Source organism: Oreochromis aureus, linkage group 5, assembly GCF_013358895.1.
Source record: "Oreochromis aureus strain Israel breed Guangdong linkage group 5, ZZ_aureus, whole genome shotgun sequence".
Classification (NCBI taxonomy): Eukaryota; Metazoa; Chordata; class Actinopteri; order Cichliformes; family Cichlidae; genus Oreochromis; species Oreochromis aureus.
Genome location: NC_052946.1, coordinates 7,169,324 through 7,195,058, shown reverse-complemented (window position 1 = coordinate 7,195,058; position 25,735 = coordinate 7,169,324). Strand labels below are relative to the sequence as shown.

The 25,735-nt window shown below is 41.1% G+C and overlaps 1 protein-coding gene and 1 long non-coding RNA gene across 2 annotated transcripts in view; one reads left to right on the top strand and one right to left on the bottom strand.

Annotated features, from left to right (window-relative positions):
- Positions 1 to 446: 446 nt before the first annotated feature.
- The window catches only part of LOC116327019 (transcription factor SOX-13), a 50,239-nt gene continuing 24,950 nt past the window's right edge, over positions 447 to 25,735 (bottom strand). The window contains exons 2-14 of the mRNA XM_031748476.2: positions 21,378 to 21,594; positions 21,138 to 21,240; positions 19,400 to 19,486; positions 16,886 to 17,058; positions 16,421 to 16,489; positions 16,176 to 16,290; positions 13,638 to 13,714; positions 12,904 to 13,069; positions 12,243 to 12,367; positions 10,012 to 10,117; positions 7,894 to 8,064; positions 5,774 to 5,990; positions 447 to 4,364 (exon numbers count right to left, since the gene is read on the bottom strand). Of these exons, the coding sequence (XP_031604336.1) occupies positions 4,079 to 4,364; positions 5,774 to 5,990; positions 7,894 to 8,064; positions 10,012 to 10,117; positions 12,243 to 12,367; positions 12,904 to 13,069; positions 13,638 to 13,714; positions 16,176 to 16,290; positions 16,421 to 16,489; positions 16,886 to 17,058; positions 19,400 to 19,486; positions 21,138 to 21,240; positions 21,378 to 21,593 (1,911 nt within the window). The 5' untranslated portion in view covers position 21,594 and the 3' untranslated portion in view covers positions 447 to 4,078. The remainder of the gene's footprint in view (positions 4,365 to 5,773; positions 5,991 to 7,893; positions 8,065 to 10,011; positions 10,118 to 12,242; positions 12,368 to 12,903; positions 13,070 to 13,637; positions 13,715 to 16,175; positions 16,291 to 16,420; positions 16,490 to 16,885; positions 17,059 to 19,399; positions 19,487 to 21,137; positions 21,241 to 21,377; positions 21,595 to 25,735) is intronic.
- On the top strand, positions 4,264 to 15,417 carry LOC116327020. Its single transcript, XR_004199975.2, has 4 exons — positions 4,264 to 4,336; positions 4,851 to 4,913; positions 5,786 to 6,385; positions 15,391 to 15,417. It is a non-coding gene; the product is annotated as an uncharacterized LOC116327020 (long non-coding RNA).

Below are 25,735 nucleotides of genomic sequence, written 5' to 3'. Positions count from 1 at the left end.
GGCATCCTGACCTTCGCTTACTCGGAACCCCAGAAATACATGTGATAACTTTTGATTGGTTGAAATTTCTTTCAGACAGACTAAGAGCAAAATGTTTCTGAAGAAGTGTGATATAGCCGTGACCCTGTCACTGGTTCACCACTATTTCGTCTTCGGAGTACTTTTGATAGATACGGACCACTGCAGCCCGGGAATTCACTAACAGATGTGATATATATACACACACACATATATATATACATATATACACATATATACATACATATATATATATACATACATACACATATATACATACATATATATATATACATACATACACATATACACATACATATACATACATACATACATACACATATACATACATATACATACATATATATATATATATATATATATATATATATATATATATATGTTTAAAAAAGTCACACCAGACACAATTAACACAAGCAATTTTAATATCTTTTGAAAAAAACAACAACAAAAAAGCACAAAACTGTGAAAACATAGAGAAATGTACACCTTTAAATTACACAAGCTCTTATAAACAAAATAAAGTCTCTTTCTATATTTACATCAGCAGGGGTTAACGACAGGTGACTCCTCATCACGTCTCACTAAAATAGGGTAAACATTTTAAACATGTCATTGATATCCATCTCTGTACACAAAAGCCAGCATCCTTACAACGAGCCCCAACCCCAACGAGGTCTGCCACTTTGATTTGTCAACTTTGCAGTCAGCCAATGAAGGATTGAGCCAATGAAGGATTGAGCCAATGAAGGATTGAGCCAGTCGCACAAACTTTATGTTCAGTCAACAGGGTCACTGAGTGATGAGAACAAAGGCACCAAAATTATCCTTGGGTCTAAAAGTGTTAGCCTGAGCTTTTTAGAGGATAACAACAACATGCCAGGAAGTAGCAAGTCTATTTCGAGCTTTAGTTTTTTTCAGTGGATCAAAGAATAGAGCTGCTACAATTGTGACGCATTCAATCTATTAAAAAATCCTGTACTAACCTTTACTGCTGCTACTTAAAAAGTAAAGGGTTTAAGGTATTTTTAAAAAAGACAGATTTGTCTTCATTATATTCGATTCCGTTGATTTAGGAATACAGGCAGTATGCAAAGCTGCTACTGTTAGTATATTTCTCTAAAAGCAAGTCAGTCCACATGGTTTCACATTGAAAGAGCCAAATTACTAGCATTACAAAGGAAATAAGTTTGGGGTGTGGCCACACTGATTGACATGAAGCTGTAATTGATGGCTGTTTAGGAAAAGCCACTTAATTCAAGCCACCATGTTTGTTTCTTTTATCCCTTTTAACTTAAGTATATAACAAATGGTATACCATAGATGTGATCTATGGTACAGCCTGACATATGGAAGTCTGTCCTTCCATTTTGGTGAGTGTTCTAGTATTTTTTTGTCTTCTGCACTAATTGGCATTGTTTATTGGGGGGGTTTGCCTAAAAAAAACCTAATTGGCAGTGTTAAGCAGTTTGTTATACCTGTACATATTTGTAACTTGCTAGCCAAGCTTGCCAGCATTAACTAATTACTAATTAAAAAAATTAACATCGCATCAGTCAAGTGCAAAACAAATGGGTAAAGTCCCAGTCCATCTTTTACATGCAGGCTAACTGCAAAAAACCTAGTTTTGTTTTTTCAGCATGTTAAACTTGTTAAAGAATACACACTAGTAAGTGCTTATGAGGAGTAAATGTTACTCAGTAAGGGATGATTATGGTGTCTTGAGTTCTCATTGCTAAATCGACCTTCCTTCTGCTTTGGGTTATATTATATATAAGTTTTTATAGATAAACATTTGTTCCCATCATAAGGAAATGGGGGTTTTGTACCAATAAACAACAGCTCTCTCTCCAATCTGAGGCACAGGCTGTGTCCAAAACCACTCCCTAATTACTCTATACTGCACTCTCAGTTTACGTCATACACACTCACACACACACACACATATGTTTATGAGGGTGTGTTAAATGGCATTGCACTACTCAACAATGCAAAATGAAGGTCAATTGTCCACAAACCTGCTGCTGACTGCTGTGTATAACAGATCTAAGGCAGGAGAGAAGCAGTGATTAGAGACACAGCCTCACAGTTTTGGGGATGATCTGCCTCTCTGTTACAGGAACAGGAACGTAAAAGACGATAAAAGGAAATACTTTAGCCTTTTTAGATGAAATTGACGAACATTTTTAAAGATAAAAAAAAGCATAGTGATAATAATGATAATAATAATAATAATAAAAACATATTGTATGTGACTATTTTCTCCAGTGCTGCGAGAGGCAGCATCTCAGAAGAAAAACACAGCAGACATTTGGATACACAGATACGATGTGTTCAACACGACATCCAGTAAACATGCAAAGAAGCAAACAGAGGTATAAAAAAATAGGCTAGGCTGAAGTTAACCCACCATGCTGTGGAGAGGGCATTGATGGACACACGATGACAGCAGCATGGCTCAAACTAACAGTGAGATGTGGGAGGATGATGGTGAGGTTTCAATGTTGATTAATTGTACGTTACTTTTGGGCAACAAGGCCTGTCCGACCAGAAAAAGACATTTGAAAAAAAGCACATCTTGAACTACACTGAATGAAGTCCTCCTTTATCAGCTCAAAGCTAGCTTTGCTTTTGGCTGGTGCTACATAAATCTATACACGTAAAAGATTGTCATATATATATTTATATATGGCATGTTACTATTCTGGGATGCCCTTCCACTCCATACATAGAAAGCTAGACATGGGAAGGCCCTGTGCACAACAGAGCGGCAGATATGACAATGGATTAGTTCAGATTCAGTATATAAGGAGAATCCTGTGGAAAGGTGGGTTGTAAAGTGACTTGCGGATCTGCAACAACTGCCAGTTGGATGTGTAGAAAGGCTGATAGCTCAGATTGAACATAGATCATGCAAATTTTGGGAGAAGGTTTGTTGAGATAAACCTTTCATGCTAACTCTCCAAATGGTGCAAATGCAGAATAAGAGTGTGCCAAACACAATCTGTGCTTTTTGTCGTTAGCTAGACTAAGCAAAGTCAGAGAGAAAGAGTTAGCTCTCCCAACGCTCACTGCAGAGACTCAGGGAAGGTAGCAGCAGCGTCTGTTGGCCAGATGATTGAATCTCTCCCCCTGACATGTTAATACTGCTGCTGCCCTACCTGCTGTTTCAGCCTCCTGCAGGCTTTGTAGAACTGTTTATCCTTAACTTTTATGTGCATCACATTTGTGTGCAGTGATGAGCTTAAAGACTGAACATTTCTAACATAAAGCCTGAGTTACAAACGCACACACATTTAAGTGGCAGTGTGCATATAGGATATATTTTTTTACCGTGTTGAACCATCCTATGGCCAGAGGCAACTGTTACTGAATATGACCATTATTTTTTAATCTCCTAAAGCACACAGTACCAAAACTGCTGATATGCACCCTTAATCACCCAATTATTTTATCCCTCCAGTTTGATTTGTGGTGTAACTTAAATAGGATGTGTGGCAACAGTAGTATTAACCACTCTTCTCCAGCAGGTGGCAAAGCTGACATACTGAACCCCAGAGCGGCTGTTCCTCAGCTGTCTGACAGGAGGAAACAGGTACTCTGCTGAACTTTTAATCAATCTGCTTTAATTCCAGTCCTTGTGGGGGCATTTTGTTTGCCAAAGGGTCAACATGGGGAGAAAACAAGAAGCAGAAGGGATTAAACGATAAACCTACAAAAATATAACTCCAAAGTTTTGACACAAAGCATGTGATGACATGATATGTGTAAAGGGAAATGATAAAAGCTTGCCTTTATTTGTTTGTGTAGGCGAGGTTTTACTGGAGAATAGGCTAATTTACAACGGGGTGAGTATGACGTTTCCTTTTTATTCCCCCATTCACACACTCCCTCACCATTTCTTTAGTTCATCCTCCATTCCTCCTCTCTGACTGCCATTCATCAAAGAGCAACCCGCCCACCTCAGCTACCCTCCCCTCTCGTCCCATCCCTCATCTTTTATTTTCCTTTTCCTGGGTCCTCTCCCAGTTGCCTTTCTTTAGTCCGTAAGGAGCACCAGTTCCCCCTCACTCCTCTCCCCCCCATCACTTTCCTCTCCTTCGCTGTATGGCGGTCGCTCCCTCTCGCGTTCCCGCTCTCTCTCCCTAGGCAGAGAGGTGGGCGTGGCCTGTCCCTCAGCTCTGCGGGGGACGGGCGGGACTTGCGGCAGGTAATGCTCCAGTAGCGCAGGGTGAAAAGGCATGGTAGCGACAGAGACCGAGCTGCTACCCCCCGGGTACTGGCCATCGTTGTGGGGGTAATGGATCTGCTGTGGCTCCGTTTGACTGCAAAGACAGGAAGTGACACATATATTCAGATATTCTGAGGCATTTATTGTCAATGAAAAAGTTAATCAAAGGCTTTAAAATGCTGATATTCCTTATGAAATGGTGGTTACTGGTGTTAGTGGCAGGTCTCTAGTCCTGTGTGAATGGTTGCTGCCAATCAATTAGATAGTGATTGGCAGCAACCATTCCCCAACCAGCTAAACATCAAAACATAGAATGTTTAATTTATTGGCTAAAGCTAGATATTTTTGCTAATCCCCCTCTAAACCAAATATGTTTAGTGTTGTTTAGCTAAGAGTTAGCTTAGCTTTGGTTTTTTAGGTAGTGCTAAGCAGGCAGTATATATACACACAGGTTACAATATCATGAGAGCTGTAACACCAGAGTGTAAAATAATACGTATATTTTAAAACTGATCTTTAAATTTTCACGTCTGTGTTGTGTGTTGTTTGTATGCGTGTGTGTGTTTTGCTGCCATGGCAGCCGAACTGTTTCGACATCACAAGCGCTGATCGGGTGAAGCGTCTGTAGTCACGCTTCATGGCGGTAAGTTGTTTCTGTAATCTATGTTTTAATAAACCACCTTTAATGGTTTAAAAAACTTTGACAAATACCAGATCGTTGTTTTGGAGCATCTCCGAGTGGGCAAGGCTCCCGGAGTGTTCCCGTTCGGCAATGGCGAATACTTGTCAACAGATCCTAAACCGGCAACCGAGTCTAAGGGTAAATACTCGAACAAGTCTGATCCGCAGCAACTCCACCTCTCCGTTTACAGGAGGTAAGGGGTTTTGTTGCCAGTATCTTGGTGCGTGACACCGCAGTGCACCTTTAAAGGTCCTGTTGGAGCCCAGGCCTCAACAGGTTAGAGCTGTTTTAACGCTAGAATGGTAAAACCACATTAGGCCGGTGCTAATATTGTTCTCCTTAAGCATACGAGCCAGTCAGTCTATCAGTGTCTTCAATATGAAAAAAAAGAAACAGGATTGAAGCTTTAGGCCAGTGTGACACCCTGATATTGATGTTTTGTTTCTATAAAGAGCCTAATAGAGGCTACATGTGGTAAAGCAAAGACAAACAAGAGTGAAACAGAAAAGCACTCCAAAACAACCACTGTTAACATTTCCAGCCTCCAACTCCTCCAGCTTAACTAGAAGGAGTTAGAGGGACCAATAGAGAGGGATTCTATTCATTGTCGAGGACACAGTGAGCAGCCCAGCTGCAGTTTCAGTACTCCACTTTTGTTTGTGTCTTCAAGAATAAAGGAGGAAAAAAAGGGGGGCCTTTGAGAGCTGCAAGCATTGTCTCCAGTGTGTGGAGGTGCAGCACAAACTCTTGTCAGGGGATTGAATTGTCAGTGTTTTTCTGCCAGGGACAAATTCTTTCGCAAGTTGTTTCTCAGACTCTACCTGTGCCCGTAGGTCCCTCTCTGTTCCTGCCGGCGGCTCTTCATCATGGCCTTGTACTCGCCCACCCGCAGCCGTCGTCCCTCCACTATGCAGGTCCGTTTGGGCCGGGGTTTGTATTTGTAGTCGGGGTAGCGCTCCAGATGCTGCCTGCTCAGCCTCGCCTGCTCTTCGTAGTAAGGCTGCTTCTCCTGGTTAGACATGGCTTTCCACCTGGAGCCTACAGACAAAGACGCACCAACACAAAGGAGTGACTTCATGCTCTCCAGCAGCAGAAGCTGTCGTGGCTCGCCATGTTTCATTTCTTGTGGGGTTTTCGAAGTATTTGTCCCATGTTTTATGTGCTACTCTGCCTGCATCTACATGTTGTCTTACTTTGGTAATTATCTTTCCTTGCACACCTTTTGTTATTTTACTTCCTTTTTGTCTCCCCTCCTTTGTAATCGTCAGCCCTGCCCTCATTGTCCCACCTGTTCCCAATTAGATCCCTGTTTATTTATCCCGTCCTTCAGTCTTTTTGTCACTCTTTCAGTTTTTCCATCTGTTTACTCTCCTGGATTCCCGTTTCTCGATTAACCCAACCTCGGAGTTGTTTCCCCCTCATTGTTCTCTGCTGTAAGTTTAAGTAAGCTGCTGAAAGCTTGCCCTTTTGTTTGGTATCCTGTTTGCATTGTCCTGAATTCAGATCCTCCTTTTGTTAATCCATTAACAGAATGGTTATGCAAGAGAGTAAGCTTAAAATGCTCGTCGGGCCTACGTGGTTTCATTTTTGTTCTCACTCATTCAGATTTCGATGAAAAGTTTCGAGCAGATTTTATTCGTTATTTATGTACCTTTAAACTCCCTTAATTATGAGGGTTACTTATCGGGGTTATGGGGGGGTTACAGTCCTACCTAAATACAGCAATTTTCTTTTTTGGTTTGTCACAGTGGGGGACATTAGTGCCACTATTTTTAAGCCTTTCTTAAGAAGAGAAAGTAAAATTGGCGAAAGATTCAGGCCGTTAATTCTGGTACCTCTGCAGTCTAATTCATCACTGGTGATGAGCCCAACACTAACATCAAACAACCAGAATGTGTCATTTTTGCCTTTATTACTTTATTCTCCCAATTATTGGCAATAAGGTGAAAAAGAAATTTACTCTAACTGACACGTTCACATTTTTGGGCCATCACCCAAAATAAAGGGTTAGTCTATGATGACCTAGACTCAGACGTCATACACGTGTTCCTTTACATTTTGGAAAGTTCCTTTATCACGGCATTTACTGGTAACTCTCAAAGGATTACCTCAAGACTGAAGAAAACCTAAAAAGCTGCTGATTCCCCGGCAAGTTTCAAAGAATCTTGTCTTTCCTTTCTAACCATTCTTTCACTTCATTTCTAAAAATAGGCGTTTGTGTTCAGACTTGACTTAGTCATGACCCTAATTTTTAACACTGAAAGTTCCTGTTAAAATACTCTGAGTCTCTCTTTACAGAGAACATAAATCAAATTTTAGTGAATGGAGACTGCACTGACGCTGCCCTCAAAAAGATCCACATATCTAAATCTCATGATATGCAAAGCCTCGCTTCTTCGTGTTTTCTTTCCCGTTTCATTTTTTAACTAACTATCTTGATCACGCTCCCTCACATTCACTGATCTGACTGGTTAAAGCAAGCTCATAGTACATGGTGATAGGCAGAATTACCTATTAGCTTTCCATATGGTTCTGTGCCACAAACTACCTGATGCTTCCATAAAGGTTATTCAAAAGCAAACACTTTGAAATAATTCAAGGTCAAAAAGCAACATGTTTAGGGTTGTGGTCAAAACTATGTTTTTTGCATTGAAAGATAAGTATTAGGCAAGTAATCAGTACTATGTATTTAAGCAAATTAGTGGTTTACATGTGTGTCTGTGTGAAAGATAGGAGATAGACACACAAACTCTCTAGAATACAAAGGAATGTAAATGTTTGTTTGAGGGAAAGCGATTCATGCCCGTGTGTGTGTGTGTGTGCGTGTGTGTGTGTATGTGTGTGTGGTTGAAGAAGCAGGTGGGTCTTCACTGCCTCACATGTGCCAGGCAGGGTCTCAGAATAGAGACATAAACCCACCCCTAACCAGTGCTGCTCTCACCCAGGATCTTGCTGATGGAGGAGTTGTGCATGTCAGGGAAAGCTTGCAGGATCCTCCTGCGTTCGTCCTTGGCCCACACCATAAAGGCATTCATCGGTCTCTTTATGTGGCCTGAGGAGGGAGGGGGCCGTGCCTCAGCGTAGCCGCCTGGGACGGAAACGTTCAGGGTACCTACAGTAAATAAGGGTACAGGCTGGCTTTTAAATATGTTACAAATATATAAAGGAATAGCTATTTGTTTCTTGCTATAAGTGGTGCATGTCTGAATATTAACCTTTTTTTTCTTGCAACACTAAAATTGGTGAAAGTTTCTCTTCACCCACAAACATCCAATTTCATATGATTCACATTCTCCATCCTGACGTTTAAACCAAAGACAGGAGTTACTAAATCTCCAAAAGTTGAATCTGTTCATCTGGACGTAGCGTTTTGTGGGAGAAACGTTTCGTCACTCCTCCAAGTGACTTCTTCAGTCTCAGCTGACTGCAGGTTTCCCCAAACCTTATAAACAGTACATTTGCATAATGACTGAAACCAGCCCACTGAAGGAACAATGGGCTGTGAGGTCAGTTCCTTAATCATAATTATAATTTGCATAATTATGATTAAGGAACTGACCTCACAGCCCATTGTTCCTTCAGTGGGCTGGTTTCAGTCATTATGCAAATGTACTGTTTATAAGGTTTGGGGAAACCTGCAGTCAGCTGAGACTGAAGAAGTCACTTGATGAGTGACGAAACGCGTTCTCCCAAAACGCTACGTCCAGATGAACAGATTCAACTTTTGGAGATTTACTTTCCTGGATGATTGAGAATGCATCAAGAAGGAGTTACTAAACTTTACAAAGATGAGGTTATTACTCCAATGAAGCTAAATCTGAAGGTCTTGGATATTATATTTTCATCTTTAAATGTCTGTGCCATATTCCGATGGCACATTAATAAAGCATGTTTGGAAGAAAACATTTCTGCTAATCGTGCTATTTCCCAGAAACAAACAACATTAAACAGGCTGTCCTGATTTAGCCAAGTGGTTGCTTTACTGAGACCAACATCTGAGTGACAGTAATGCCTTTGATTAGCATTTTTCCAGTTTGGAAGTAAGCTAATATTAGCTTGCATACGTGAGCTTTCCTGGTTGCTGCTAGGCAATGCAGATGAGCATTTAGCTAGCTAGATTTTGACAGTGGCGCTTAGGGGAGCGATAAATCAGGTAATTTAATGGGCAGTATTGCAGACTATTAGCTTGGACAAAAGGAAGCCAGAATTCAAGTTACAGTCAAGCTAGGTAATTAGCACCTTTTAGTGCTAAAATTAAAGTTAGCACTTGCTGTGTGGAGTAGCTCTATAGTGTAATGATATAGGCATTTGCCTAACATGTGGAAGGTTCCTTATTAAAGTTCAAAAGGAGACATTAATCATTTAGAGTTTGCGTCAGGGGGTACATTGGTGCAAAAATCTGCCAAATCTAATATCTCTTGTGGTGACTCCTTGCAAATAAGCACAAAGTGCCTTGAGGTGTTTCGGTGCTATGTAAAAAACTTGAATTGACTTCAAAGAAACTTCTTCAGTGTTCACTTTGTGGCTTCTCTAGCTTTCTCATGCCTGCTAGCAATCTGTTAAATGGTAAATAGACTTGTTCTTATATAACACTTTTCTACTCTACTTAAGCACTCAAACCACTTTATACAACATACCTCATTCACACATTCATACACATTTATACAAGCACTTTTTTCTATGCTTTTTCAACCTAAACACTTTCAATGTAGCATTCACACACGTTCACACTCTGATGAATGCATCAAAAAGCAACTTAGGGTCCAGTGTCTTGCAGACTAGAGCAAAACTCCAACTTTCCGATTAGCAGATGACCTGTTTTACCGTCTGAGCTAAAGCCACGCCAATCTAATCTAAGCCAGTCTAAACAGGTTTTAATAAAATTATATGAGTCGATCAATTAAAATAAAATATTTGAATATAATGATAAAGATAAATGGATGGGTACCATAATAATAGGATAAGCTATCAGCGCAACCTAACAAATGTTGGTCTCATTACAACAACAACTTGGCAAAATACAGATAGGCATTAAACAGGCTTTTTCAGGGATGCCTACCCTCAGAATCACTGCTGAGGTGGTCCTCAGTGGACGGCAGGCCATGTCTGTCCTCACCTCTCTCACTCTGAGACATCCTCTCATTGCGAGGAGAGACCTTAAACTCCTGCAGACATTAAAAAAAAACAAAGACATATGAACTCAGAAATGGTCTAAAGTCACACAAATATTCACATACCAGCACAAAGAGACGATTTAAATTTGCACTGCAGTAAAAAAAAAAAAGTGACCTAATGTCGAAGAGGAGTGTTCATGGCACACGTGTTACACTGGAGTGCTATTTAAGGTAAAGACGTGGCACGCTCGCCATATCAGCTGCTGCTTAAATGCAGAGCTGTAAATGCAAAGACAGGAAATGGCAACACTATGGAGGAGGAAGAATGGTGTTTATTGTTGGAGGGAGGAAAGGTGAAGAAGACAAGGCAGGGACGGGAATGTGGCAACTCTGAATTTGCAAAACTACCACACCATCAGCGTATTATCTGTCGACCATTCCCCGCGCTGTAAAACGCTATTCATCCACATGCAGCGGTGTGAAGCGCAATACCAAAATAGGTCAGTCAACAGTATTGGTGTTAACACAGTCGCCAAGGCGAGATGGAGCAGGATAATGGAGGAGAGGAGGAGGAGGAGGAGGAGAAGGAGGAGAGCCACAGATTACAGTATTACTGTGGACAAAGAGACAGGGCAGGTGGCTCAGTCAATGCCACACTGAGGCCTTTGTGGTATTGTAAGGCTGCAACAGCTGTTGCTTAGGACGAAGCAGAGACCAAAGCTTTAGCCACCTTAAAGAACAAAAACCTAAGACCCCAATAGAAGACCATTTTCACAAGAAGCAAAACAAAATAAATAGCAGGTTCTCCAACAAAATATGCAATTTTGAGATAGTCTAGTAGCACTTACGAACAGCAGTTTACAGTTTACTCAGCTGACTGACTAAGCTGTAATAATGTGCTTCTGCATGTGGGTGCGGATCTGTTGGATCCTCAGCAGGAGCACAGCACCATGTAACCCTAAACCAACCTCTATATGTCGGCCAGAGAAAGAGCAATACACTGTTTACATCACGAGTCTATATATTTATTTTAATACAGCTAACCTAAACTGAGTGGTGTGATTAAGCACACAAAATAAACATCTAATAAATAAAACTAGGGTCTGAAATCACGAATTCAGAAGGAAAATGTTTCCTAACGCTTCAGTCTGACTGGCTTGTAAGTGTGGATTTAAAAGAAAAAAAGAATATCCAATATACGCTAACCACTCAGCAACGTTCGCATTCAGAAGTTGGTGGAGACAGACAGAACGATAAAAGATAGTTAATATTTGTATTTCCCAAGCAGACTATAGCGACACTGGAAAAACACAACACTCTATGACAAAGGAATATGTGGAAGGATATTAATCAAAGCGACATTAATCTGCGACATGTTTATACTGCCCCCGTGTGGCCAGAACAATGGTCTATGATCCAGACCAGCAGTCCCAAACCTTTTTTGCGACACAGACCGCATTATGTACAACAGTATTTTCACGGACCGGCCTTTAAGGTGTCGCGGATAAATACAACAAAATAAAACCAGTACTGGTACAAAAAACAGAAGATTTATTCATAACACACGGGAAAAGACCCAGGGAAACCGAGTTAACGATAAAAATGATTTTTAAAAAACCCCGTTAAAAACTGATAAAATCACACCCGAGCCTCAACTCTCGCGGCCCGGTACCAAACGACTCACAGCCCCGGGGGTTGGGGACCGCTGATCTAGGCTGCACAAAGGCAACCCGTCCATAGGAAAACACTGGGATGGAAGGACTTTGGTAGCCAGCTAGCAGTGACAGAAATTAAAAAATAATATTGAGTCGGCTGCCCAGTAGTAATTCAAGTGGTCTCGGACAGACGAAAAAATGAAAACAAATTGCAAAATATACTTGGGTGGCCTTCAGGATACCTGGGTGGCCCTTCTAAGTAAAGTCTATGTGTGGGAAACCCTGTAAAGTGATGTGAAGAATTCACAGGTAAGAGACTGAGATAATGCTACGACACAAAACACGTATTAAGTTTCTTTGTGTGTGTTTAGTGCATTTGTAGGCTATATGCCACAGTGTTACTAGAGATAGCCTACAGTGAAACCTAACCTAAAAATGGCACAGTATGTACAATGGCAATTTCCAGAACGAGGTCCTAACTGCAGGTCTAACTGTAGAGTGGAGTTTAAACATTAGCTCACCGCCTTTCCGCCAACTTCTCTCTCCCGGTCCCTGTCCCTCTCCCGCCCCGCGCTGCCATGGCTCCTCAGGAGCTGCTGGGCATCGTGGATAGCCTGGGTGACCACGTCGCCGTCTCCCAGGAAACCTGCAGACAAAAACAAAGCACGAAGAGGAGAGCGCAAAATGAGGAACAAGATAATTATGATGATGAAGGAAAAGAAAATGAGACAGAGGAAGGTAAAGTGTCAGTTCTCAGAAGACCTCCTCTAGAAACACATCACGGATCTTATGAACAGTCACCTACAGATGATGATTAGTTTCATATCCTGCTGCTGGAAATGACAGAAATTTAAAGAATGCAATCATTCTCTTGTGGGAAAAGACGACTGCACAAAGTTTTAATATTGAAATTCATTTCAGCCACTTGCTCAGTATTTACTGTATTTTATACAAAATAGAGATTAACTGTTTGTGTATGAGTATCTGAGCATCCTTTATTAATGCTTAGTTTGTCATACTAAAGTCAAAAAAGTTATGTTTGTTGTTGCCAAGTGCTCAGTCTCCTTAAATCAACAGTGAATAGATCTACAGGAAATATGATGTGCTGCAGGTTTATTGCGAGTTCATGTCAAATGCTTTAATGTTTTACCATGCAAAGCAGTGTGACTGTGTGCAACTCACTGAGCGCAGATCGTGGTGGACTGTGGGAGATCCCTCTCTGGAGATCTCTGGGTCTGTATGCCCCCTGCAGTGCCAGTGATCCCAGCTCCAGGCTCTGTGGACTGGGTGTCTTCCCCAGCTCCAGACCCTTGGGCTTGGAGGTCAGGTTCAACGGCTGACTAGCTTCCTAAACACACATCAAGAGCAGATGAGCAGGGGTGGGGCTACTTCAACATATTCAGGTGTAACCGCAAAGGCCAAGGTGTGCGTGTATTCCAGCTATGCACGGCACATTTGGCATGTCGGAGCAGATCTGTCACACCTTTGTAGTATTTTTTTTAGTCTTTTGTCTTCAAGTTATCCTTATCCTCTCTTCCCTTTTGTTTATTTAAGTTATGTTGATCTATCCCTGCTTGAGAACCTGCCGTGCAAACACGACTCGCACTACATTTACACACACACACAAGCACACACGCACGTCGAGAAAACACACACCTATGGCCACACACATTAAACCTTCAACAGAGGGTGTGGTGTATTCCTAAAGCTTTTCAGCCTCCCAAATACCAGAAAAGGATATTATTTGTTCGCACCAGAAGACTTCACTTTCTTTAAGCTTCCTAAAACCACACACATGCAGAAGGTACGCACACCATACAGCAAGCAAACAGAGCCATAATTCCCTGACTTCTCAGTAATGTGCTCATATAAAGAAGTGAGTTGGACAGGGTATGCACGATAAAGTGATAGTGTACCTGTCGGAGGGAACCACTGCTTCTCTTCACGGGGGTGGGGTGAGTGTTTGACAGTAGCTGCATGGAGTAGTCCATAGCTGTGAAAGGTTAACATTAAAAATAAATTAATGACAATTCTTAATGCATAGATTTAAGCGTTAAGAACGAATAGCGGTTTTAGACAGAACCAAGTTTAAAAGTAAAAACTATGTAAAACTATTAGTATTACTATTAGCATTAGCCTGTTAAACAAATTGTTTAGTTACCATCATAATGGACCAGTCAACATGCTAGCATTTTGTGGGTAAAATTAGCTTCACTGTAAAGCCTGTTGCAGACACTGACAGCTGGAATCACAACAGCCAAGCAGCCATTCCTGTTATACGTGTTTGAAGTTCAGGACGCATGGCTGGGACTCATGCTCAGCTGGTGTATTGCACTGTAAAGGCTTAGTGGTAAGATCCACGCAATCATCAAAACATCTGCACAGACCCTCGCCCTTGATGACCAAATTTATGTCGCATGGACCCATCAGACCCAAGCGGACCACAGCAGATGTGGAGAGTATACTCAGAGCTTAAGAAAAAAGGACATTAGCCTAATTTTATTCAGCTCAGACACACGATCAATAGCGTACTTGTAAAAACTAAAATGTTATGTGGCCTTTTGATGTAGCGCAGGTGTTTATTTCAGCTATTCACCTCCATTAACTTGCAGTCACTGAGGACTATCTAGGCTGAAATGCAAAGACTCTAATCTGGCCCAGTGGACGGCTTTTGAAAGTGTGAAGGAAGACATAGACTCTGGGATTTTAAGTGTATTTTCATAAGTTTTACAGCTTTTCCTATTGAAAAAGACCCACCCCATCCCAACACTGCCATACACGCTACACCAAAGTAATTAAAGTGATTTCTATGTCTTTGTTGGACATCCCCGTCCTACAGCCTTACATTCATTTTAGCATTTAAATGTTCACTTTCAGCATCATTAGCCATGAATCCACCATAATATGGAGGCAATTTGTTTATACAGAATTTTGAATGCAGAGGATAAGGCAATATCACCTCTCCAATGTCAATAGTTTGAGATTTGCTAAGATAAATTTGAACAACATGTGATATTGCATTTATTCAGCTAAGGTTGAATAATGACATGAGTAAGTGATACAGTCATTCTGAAACAGTAGATGTTTGTCACAGTTTGAGAATTAACATAATTTGCGCATGGCCAAGTGGGAGTTGCAGGGAATGTCCCCAAAATACAATGTCCAGTTGATACGTGAGGTTATATGCAAATGTCCAAACAAATAGAAGATCTGAACAAAATGAAAGCAAAGGGCTCAAAGTTTCACTCCATGCATAGTTTTTAAAAACACTCTGGTTATTGCTGACCTCTTCTACACAGCCCAGCACTCCGACACATTTTAAATTCATGTATCAAAACATTTAGAGCCGCTCACGCACGCATGCATTTCTCGATATAATGGCCATCCTTAAATTCTGCCTACACTGTTTTAAAGACTGGCCTTGTGTCTTTAAGTTTGAAAAGACCCACAAGCGCAGCTTTTAAGGCTGGTGAAAGCAAGCCTCTACAAAGCTATGGCGTTCGAAGCCGTGGCCTCTATAGCCTGCTAACTGTACAAGCATACGTGTTTGAAAGGTACATTCAACCACATTGTTGCACTGGAGTCTCACGGATGCCTTTCTAGTTCCTATAAAATAGCCCCTGAGTTGAAGCACATAAACATACTTAAGCTTTTCTTTAAAACACTCAGGGATGGCAACTTATGGAGCTGTACTGATGGAGATATCTTTTCAGCACAAAGTTTCTGGCCTTCAAAGCTTGCAGTCATTGGTAAGTAGAGTGTTCATTCTTCCCACACAACAGGGTGCATAAGAAAAGGCTTTGAATGAATTGACAAAACACAGTGTTCACTAAAGCAAGGGAAACCTTGGAGGATTATTAGCAGGTCACAGCAGTATTTGAAGAAGAATGTAGTATACAGCATGACCTTATTGAGCCCTCCAGAAATACTTTGATTTGCTGGGAGTTTCTCTGACTAAAATGGACCATCAGTGTCAGTGTTGTGTTTATTACTCAGTAAAAGTAACGTATTACACATGATTCATTACTTTTTTTAAAAGTAATAAAGTAATGCATTACTCTATGGTGGCAGAATGCCCTTCACACAGGTCAGAGGTTGTTAAAGGCAACTTCTCTCAAAGTTACCTTATGTGGTTGCAAACATGTTTAAATATGAGTGATGGATTACAGATTACATAATGTTAGGAAGAATATTACCTTGTTGTTGCCGTCATAACGTTCCAATTTTGCAAAAGCCTGCCTGCTATTACTAGAAATGTCTGCAGTGTTTGCCTGATATTCCTTAAAATTAAGGATACATTAATCAGAGCGGTGTTCCTAGATCCCACAGCCTGAGTCAACAAGCCTGCCCCAACAAAGCAGCTCCGAGCTTTCTTCAAATGCTGCACTGTTGTCAGCCTTCATATGAAAAAATAAATAATAATAAAACTGAAACCTTTCCACTTGATTACTCACTCGGCTTGCAGGGGATCGGCTGCAGTGGCAAGGTCATCTGGGGGTCAGAGTTGACCTGGAGGGGTTGGGTGGTGTGGTGGAAAGCTGGAATCATCACATAGGGCATGTTCACCTGCTGGGACAGAGCAGGACACGTGCATGTTACAGACAAGCCTCATCCGTCTCACACATTCATTTATTAATCTCCCATTCTGCTCCTTGAAGTGATTCAGGAAGATGTTCGAAAAGTCGTGAGAGGAGCTGACCTGGATCTGCTGCTGAAGCAGGTTGATCTTGTGCTGCTGCTGGATGAGCTGCTGCTGCTGCTTGGCGATCTGAGACACAGAAATACGAGACACACAACAAGTGAGCGCTAGCCTGTCTAAATTCTAACGATCAGCCATGACGCACGCGTGCAGCGGTTCATTTGTTTCCAGAAAAAAGCTGGCGAGTGCATGCGGTGTTCTCCTTCTGTGGACTTGTGTGAAAAAAGGCACATTAAACAAAGATCTTTTTTCAATTTCGGCCATCTAATTTGCCTAGAGTTCGTATGGAGCGAGAACACGAGCACCAGTGCACACAGGGGCTTTTCGTCTGTTTGGTCAGAAAGGCCCTTTATATTCTTCATCAAGATAATACACAGCAGAGAGACAGAAATTTGTTTTGAGATGTCCACATGTTTGCATGTTCTGTTGAACTGGGTGACAGATGCAAAGATCTGGTAGAGATACCTGTTCTTGCTGTTGCCGAGCCAGCTCCATCTGTTGCTGCTGTTTCTCCAGCAACAGGGCGGCCATGTTTCTCTGCTCAGAGTGGGCTCCCAGGAGCTGCTCCCTCAGACCACTCAGCTGGTTGATCATCATCAACAGCTGGAGCTCCTTCTCTGCCAGAGATTCGGGGGTACCTGGTGGGAGGAGTGGGAGGCTTTGTGTTTTTATGCCGGATAAGGCCGTTTTTTTTTTTTATTCCTTTTTATTCCGTTTTTGCTTTAATAATGTCTCCAAGTATCATCATTATATTATTATATTATAGGAACATTTTATCCCTCCGGTAGGAGGGATAAAAAAAAAACTATGCTCTCCTTGTTCTTACAGTTTTGTTATATAACCTCTCATGTTTTCCCATTTTTCCCACAAAAGTTCTCAAAACAAGAAGCTTTTCTTCTCTTTATAAAAAAAATCATATTTTTATGGTGAATAATATTTCTCAGTTTTACAAAAAAAGTATTTTGCTCTTGTTTGTAGATGAAACTTTTATCAGAAAATTTCACAAAATACAAAATTTTTGTCATTTTTAAGAGACTGAGAACAATTTCTTGTAATTACCTAAAAATGTTCTTTTTTCCTCCACAAAAAAATGTTTTAATGTTAAACTTTCCCTCTTTTAAAAAAATCTTGTTATAATAACAATGTTCTCAATCTTACAAAAACCTTTCTGACTTTCACAGGATCATTTTCAAATGTAATATCTTGTCTTTTATCTCCTCACACCCTCCTTGGGTCAAATTTCACACATTCAGAAAAAACAACATCTCAAAGAAAAAAACCTGAAGCTTCTTCGTAACATGTTGCTTTATGTTTCCTATATTTCAAAATCAATTGCTATCTTGTAATCTCATAACTGCTAGAAAAGGATGTTGAAAGGGTTGAGACTGATAAGCATCTTTTTTCCCCATTTGGCAGAAACAAGCTGCTATACCAAACTGCTTAGATCAGAAACTGTAGATAATGTTTGAAGGACAGACGCGTCTTCACTATGAAAATAAATCTTTCATCGCTGCCAAAACTGCAAAGCCAGTTCCAAAAAAGCTGGATTCTGTGTAAAATGTAAATCTCATAAACTTTTATTTTATTCACTGTAGAGACACATTAAATGTCTGAACTGAGAAATTGTAAAACTTCAAAATATCTCACATCTCAAATACCATCTCAAAAAAGTTGGGATGGGAGCACCAAAGCTGGAGAAGCACTTTCCAGTTAGGTTAACTGGCAGGAGGTCAGTAACATGACTGGTTATACAAAGAGATTCCAAGAAGTACATCAGAGGTTCACAAATCTGTAAAAAACTGCACCTACAGAGTTTGGACAAATTCAGAATAATGTTTCTGACTGCAAAGTCAGAAAGATTGTAAATATCTTTTTATCTACAGTACATAATATCATCAAACGATTCACTGATTCTGGAGGATTCTCTGTGTACAAGGGACAAGACAGAAGGCCACCTCTGAATGCTTGTGATCTTCGGGCCTTCTGAAGCTGGACTGAAGCAAAGCGCAAAACTGTTGTTAGATCAGACAAATCAAAATTTTGAAAATCACAAATGCCACTTCCTCTGGTCTAAAAATGAGACGGACCATCCAGCTTGTTATGAGCAAGCAGTTGAAAAGTCTGCATCCCTGATGGCACAGAGGTGAATTTGTCAGTTTGCACATCTGGGGAGGCACCACTAATGCTGAAAGGTACATACAGGTTTCAGAACAATGTATCCCATCCAGATAATGTCTTTTCCAGGGGAGGCCACGTACATTTCAGTAAGACAGGGTTAAACCTCATGTCCGCGCTCCTCATAGCAGAAGAGCGCGGACACTGAAGTGGTGTGCCTGCCATGAACTCCTTCTACTATACGAAAACATCTGTCATGAAACAAAAAAGGCTGAAAAGATGACCCAGGACTGCTGAGCAGCTAGAATCTCCTATCTCTCTCCTCAGTTCTACCATGTGGTAAACATGGTGTGGCAAATGTGGGTTTATGATAATCATTACATTCATGTGCAAACAAATACTAAAAAAGGGATCAAATGATACAGTGAAATTATTGAGATAACAGCAGCACACATGTGCTGTGAGTGTGGTTATATCAGTGAGACGGGCACAGTGACAGCCAGGACTGGATTTCAATTATCACTGTACATATAATAAATATTACATTGTTAACCCCAGAACACTCGCACGAGTTTTGTAACGCCATCACTACACTTTCGCATGGGTGAAAATTTAGGGTTAATGAAGCCTTCACATACACTGGTTATGTTTTACCTTTAAAAAAAAGTAGAAGAAGAAATATCTAAATATCTGCCATCTAAATGTCAAACCAATGGTGTGCCACATGCCGCTGTTGCACCAAGCTGTTATATATGATGCTTTTAAATTGATAAAACAAATGAGAACTAGAGTAGAAAAGCTGAAATTCATACGGTCTAATTGTATATGTACAATATGATGGTGTTTGTAGTGTTTGAAGCTAACCTTTCAGCTGTCCTGCCCCCACTGTGCTTTTATCCAGTAGTTTCTCCTTCCAGTCAGCATTCAGCAGCTTCTCAATGGTAGGCATCACTGTTAAGAGGACACAAATGGTACTCAGCGGAACCGCAGTGGGCAGCAGTAGATGGCGTGAAAAATATATTCTGTCAAATAAAATACATCTAACACCAAACTACTTTCTGAGCCTCTCTTCTGCCTTTCTAATGGCATTGATTGAAGAAGACGTTTGAGGTGTCGAAGGGCAGAGGTTGTTTGTGCATCAGGGAGAAGTTTTGAGTGTTTGAGTGGATCAATATTTGGACAGAGAACAATTCAAGGTCAGCGACTGGAGCGAATTTGAGAAAGATTTAAGGCAAGGAGTGCAGGCTGGTTAAAGACTAGAGGGCAAGGAGAGTCTTGCACGCGGCTCAGAGAGAAGCCTTTCACTCCCTACGAAAGAAATTGAACACAATCAGACATTAAAAAAAATGCCCCTGAACTTATTCAGGAATCCAAACAACACCCTCGCTTTGTGAGACAAACCATCACTTCCACACATCGATTTTAAGCAGACTGTATTGTTTAATGCTGAATAGCAGCAGAATGTAGCGCTCTCAAACACGTAAGATATGGAGTCATCAAAGTCTGAGATGGGAAAATTATATGGACGTGTGTGCGAGTAAGAGAGAAAGACTCCCACAGAAGGTAATAACACTGAGGTGCAGAAAGGAGAAAGGCTGAGGGCTGAATTGATACAACTGTCTGAAATCCAGTAAATACTGAGGCAAAACTGTTAAGTGCCAATCCGACTACATGCTAACATCCAAACAGCTTGGTTCTAAAACGTTACTCTCAAGATACAAACGTGTCAATTTTAATTAACTTAAGTATTTATGCCTTCCTGAGCCTGGTTCTATATTAAATTTCTTCCTGTTAAAATTGAGTTCTTCCTTCCCACAGTTGCCTAATCCTGGCTACTAACCATACGACCGTTGCTGTAAACTGGCATTATACAAGCAAAACACACATTCAATATTTGCATAGAACATGAGTCAAAAATGACAAACTTTACATGTTACGGTGAGTAACTTTTGTTTTGCTAAGCTGATACCTTACCAGTTCAGGCCTCATGCTTGAATGCAGGCGTGACAGTGATATCATCTTATTGTCGGTATCTGGCTGTCTGCGAGTATTTGTGCTGTCCCTTATAAAACTGGGAAAATATTCTTTGTAGAAGTATTAATGCCAAGTATTTTGCTAACTTAACTTAGCAAGTTTCAGTGGCCATTTCATTTAACAGCCACCCAGTTAAATGGTAAATGCTGGACATTCAACCCTAAGTTGCTCCTAATAGCAGGACAGTTTCTTTCCTTCTTGGGAGGTTGACTTTGCTCTTTATTCTGATCCCTGTGAGCTGTTGCTACAGCAACAACTACTCTCTGGGTCTTCAGATAAAACCAGCACAAGACATCAACCCATAATGGTACAGTCAGTCACCAAGTAAATTATAAATAAGAGTATGATACAAATAAAACTTTCTCTTGAGTTAAAAACAGCACACAATCAAACAATCAAGAAATAATAAAACTAGCAATGAATCCTATAATTAGATATTATTAATATGTATTAAATCAGTAGGCTAATGAACATCAACACAGTGGCAGATTAGACAAAATAAGACAGAACTGACTCTCTGTTTGCACCTCTGTGGTTCCAAATAAAGATTTGGGTGCTTTTGACAGACCTTCTTTCAAGTTGGATTGTCCCTCTGATCGATCATGCATCCTAGGTTCCTTCAGTCCCATGGGGCTCTGTCTGTGAGGCAGGTCCTTACCTGGAGATCCCTCCTGTCAGGACAGAGAAAAGAGAACCTCAACGAAAATCTCACCAAGAACATGCAAATATACTTTATATTTTGATATACCAATCTATGACACATTCTTGACTTCCTAAAATTCCCTGTCATGCCTTTCGTAATCCTTACTGAAGGGGAGCGAGACAGTGGTGGGGTCAACTGGCGAGCCTCAAGGTGCTGAGTTCCTGACCAATCACGCGAAGGAGACGTCTTACGAAGTTCGACGCTGGTATCCACTGCAGCCCCTCCCCCAGAGTCTTCACGTTCTACTTTGACACCAACGCCTGCCATGTTGACATCCCCACTGGAGTGAATGTGAAGTGCTGGAGGGCTGGGCTCAACCATTCTGTTGAAAGACAAAAAAAAAAAATACACAATAGTAGCTGTCATTTGGGTGTGCTGAGGTTTGGGCACTGGGTAATCTCCCAGTTCTAGATTTGGGAGTAAACATATTGACAGCAAAGAAGAAAAAATAATAGAAAATTTGTTGGTGGAAAATTTCATCCAATTGCTGTTGAGATATTTTATTTGGACTAAAGCTAAGGACGAAAAAGGAATCCTTAGAGGTGTGTCAGCAAGTGGGTTAGAGACTCTTACAACTATGAAAGCTTTATGAACGGTTATAGGGAAAATAAACAATATGGTCAAATTTCAAACAGAAGTTTGTAATCAAATACTGCTATAGATGATTAAAGCAAAGAAGTGTAAGCTGTGAATAATAAATAATGAGTACTATGAGAATTTATACTGAATACTAACACTTATGCGATCTTTTACTCCAAAAATAATTCAGTTTGGCTGTTTCCCCATTATTTTGATTGCTGTTACTTTTACAGGCATGCGCACAAATATTCCACCTCTCCGATAGCCACTGGGCATGCATTTGGTTTCCATTTAGGGTTTCGGATTTTCTTTTTTGTTCGTTTGTTTGTTTTGTGACATTTACCATACCATTTACCGTGTCAGCTATTCTGCCTGACCTCTGTCAGCACCCAGTCTCCCCCAGTGCTCATCAGGCACATCTTCCAAGCCCAAAAACAGTATCAGGACAGCCTTCCACATCAGTAGTACCTCACATTATCCCTCCAAGGTTGAAGTCATCATTAGTGACATCCCTAACCCCAAACCCTGACTCTAAGCAATCAAAATAAGTACTTTTTTATTATTCTTGCAAGTCTCAGCATGTCTAAAATTTAAAAAAGGACTTTTGTAAAAAACTGATTCTTACTGGTTTTCCATAATTAGATGCAATTTGCTTATATCCTGCTTATAACTTAATAATTGCGACAAATAGCTAAATCAATTTGTGACATTTCTGCCTCTTAAAGGAAACCTGAATTTTAAGGTGGTAAATTTAAGAAAAAAATGGCGACTCCTGAATTCAGTTTTGAGAGTTAGGTGGTGGTTGTGTTAAAGTGTGCGTGTGTGTGTGTGTGTGTCTCCCTCAGTTTGTGACAGTGAATAATGAGAGGTTATAGGGGAGGGAGACAGACAACGCCTCAGTGAGGAAGAAAAGCAGAAAACTGAAGAGGGGACAGGTTGAGTGAGAGAGGTTTGAACCAGAGTGAACTTGAACAAATCAACTCAGGGTTGTGTGCATGCGTGTGTTATTTCCCAGTTCTACAGCAGGAGGAAAGAAAAACACAGCAGACAGCAGAACAAAACAAACAGAACACACAAGGGCAAAAAGTGCACATATATATAAAGAGGCAGAAAAAAAGCCATTGTTGGAGCCGGGGAACAAAGGAAGCCGAGACAATGGGGGAGAGGCTGACAAAAGCCGCCGGCCGCAGGAAACAGGCCGGATAACAATGCCAGCGGAATGTGCCGACCAACTCAGGAACATGGCAAAAAAAACCAAAAAAACAAGCGCCACCATTCTGCGGAAAGCATAATAATGATTAGTGCCCCCCCCCCCAGCTTGCACACTGTGTTTCTAAACAAAGCCACCTGTCTGCCAGGGTCCAAGACTCCAAACCTCAGTGATGTATATGCATGCGTTTGTGTGTCTGTGTGTGTGTTATAAGCTGCAAAACACAGGTAGAAACGTCGTGCACCGAACTCAGCTGCCATGTGGTCACAGAAGAGTTGTTTACAGTCTGATTTTAGTTCCAAGTAATGGACGGAGAGTGCAAGCATTTGCAGGAACGTCCATGAAGTCTGTTTGTTTCCTGTGACCACAAGGACTTGTCTGCAGATAATTTACATCGCAATGCACCAACTACGCTACGCTCCAGGTGGCAGACTTCAAAGAACTATAACAGGAATGAATAATTGGCTGTCAGCTGTACATGTCTGCGACGGAGCATAATTCAGGTGAAAAACTCAATGGGTGCAGTTGCTCTGCAGTTGGTACAAGTCCAGCAAGCAACATCAAGCAAATCTAAGCTTATTATGTGGTGCAAGCATGACCACAGAAAACTATTGAGATACTTTGTCTACTGGAATAATGTTTAATTTAATCTTCAAGCAAATTGGCAGAATAAACAGCTAAACACGCACCGAAACCTTCATCATGGTCAAAGACACTTGAATTTCACTCACTACTATGACAACAGCTTGTTTTTTAGGAAATTCTGACAACTAGATTTAAAAAATCTTTATAGATTTATATTTGTCTTGAACTCTAAATTGAGTTTGTCGATAATAAATGCCACACTTGTAATTATCTCAGCAGGTGATGTGGATTCCTATGACCTCTTGAGAAAGGATAATGACAACTTGACTAAAGCCAAGCAACTTGGACCAACTTGAAGAGGGCCTCTTCCCTTTGCAATTCTACAAAGGCTGCAGTGTCAACCCTGTAAAGTGAGACACGTCCCTTACTTACCTGATGAGTTTAATGAACATATTTTGTTTATGAGAACACCAGCTCAACAGTTACGCGGCCCTCTGGGAACACTCCCGAAGCTCCTGACCGGCCCCTCTGCCATCGCCAAGCAACATGAAAAACACATTTCCAGCACTCTAGGAAACACACAGTAATGTTGTTGGTGCATTTTAACACAAACCCACCTGCCTGGCTAGGCTCTAAACCTGTGTGAATGTGTGCGCATTTATGACTCGTTGTGTTTTCAAATCACAAAGCGATAAAAGAAAATCTAATTTACACAGCTGACGGTAACTAAAAAGCACAATAAACACACCTGCAAGCAGGGGGATCACCGGCAATCGAACTCATTTGATGCCACCTGTTTGATTACTCTTGGTTTAAAGATGATATCACACTCATTTGTATATCTTTCATATTAAAAAAAAACGACTGCGATTTTGCTTCAAATTTTACTGCCTGATTATATTTGTTATCTGTCATATTTGGGAAAAGTTACCATCAGCTTCAAACCCACAACACTGTTCATCAGCCTAATCCTGTCTGACGTCTGCTTTCAGCTGAGGTGTGTAGTTTTGTAGGGTATGGGAAGGAACAATTGTGGAGGGATGGAGGTGGGAAACTGTTATAAGCAAACACTGCAGCAGTCACCATCCATGTGTTGGCGAGGGGCTGATTGCCGGAGGAGAGGGGGTTGGAGGGTTGCGCGCAGGCGGCAGTGGCAACATACCGAGCTGAGTCCCACACAGCAAGTTATTCCTGGGTCTTCCCTTCACGTTCCACAGGGGCTGGACCGCAGAGCTGCCACAGGTGGCTTTCACACGCCTCTGCACATACTCTGTGTGTGTTTGCGTGTGTGTGTGTGGGTGTCACCAAGTGCAGAGGTATGCACAGAATCTCAGAAGCCCGCACAGTTGTTGACAGCGAGGAATGTGCGTCCAGGTGCATGCATTTTTACAAGCACAAAGGTACTTCAAAAACAATACCTTTTGTGCCTTAGGGTGAACAATGCAAACCAGTCAAGGTTATCAGGTTATCGCTTGCCTTCACATCTCTCTCTAGTTAAATACACACTTAGCCTATCTGCACTGACTGCACCTACGTGGAACCTGACCTTGTGCATACATGTATATGCGGTGTGTTGCATGACTTAAATAGCACTGGCTTCTTCTAAGGTTATCTGATTGAGGCCTGTTTTTCAATCACCTACGGTGTTATTCAGCTTTTATAGGCGCTCACCACCTGCTGCTATGAAATCACAATGAAACAGACCTCAGAGCAGCCAAGAGTTGTTTTTTTTCACCTGTTTACTGAAAAATATTCCAATTATAGTTATATAATAGACATGGACATGATGATACGTAGACTCTCAGCTTTCATTTGAGGGTACCCACATTCAAATGGGAAGAAGGTTTTAGTAGTTTCAGCTCCTTAACATGTGCCACCCTCTTTTTAAAGGGACCAAAAGTAATTGCACAATTAGGGCTATTTCATAGGCAGGTGTGGGCAATTCCTTTGTTATGTTATTATCAATTAAGCAGTAAAAGGCCTGGAGTTGATTTGAGGTGTGGTGCTTGATTTAGAAGATTTTGCTGTGAACAGACAACATGCGGTCAAAGGACCTCTGCATGCAGGTGAAACAAGCCATCCTTAAGCT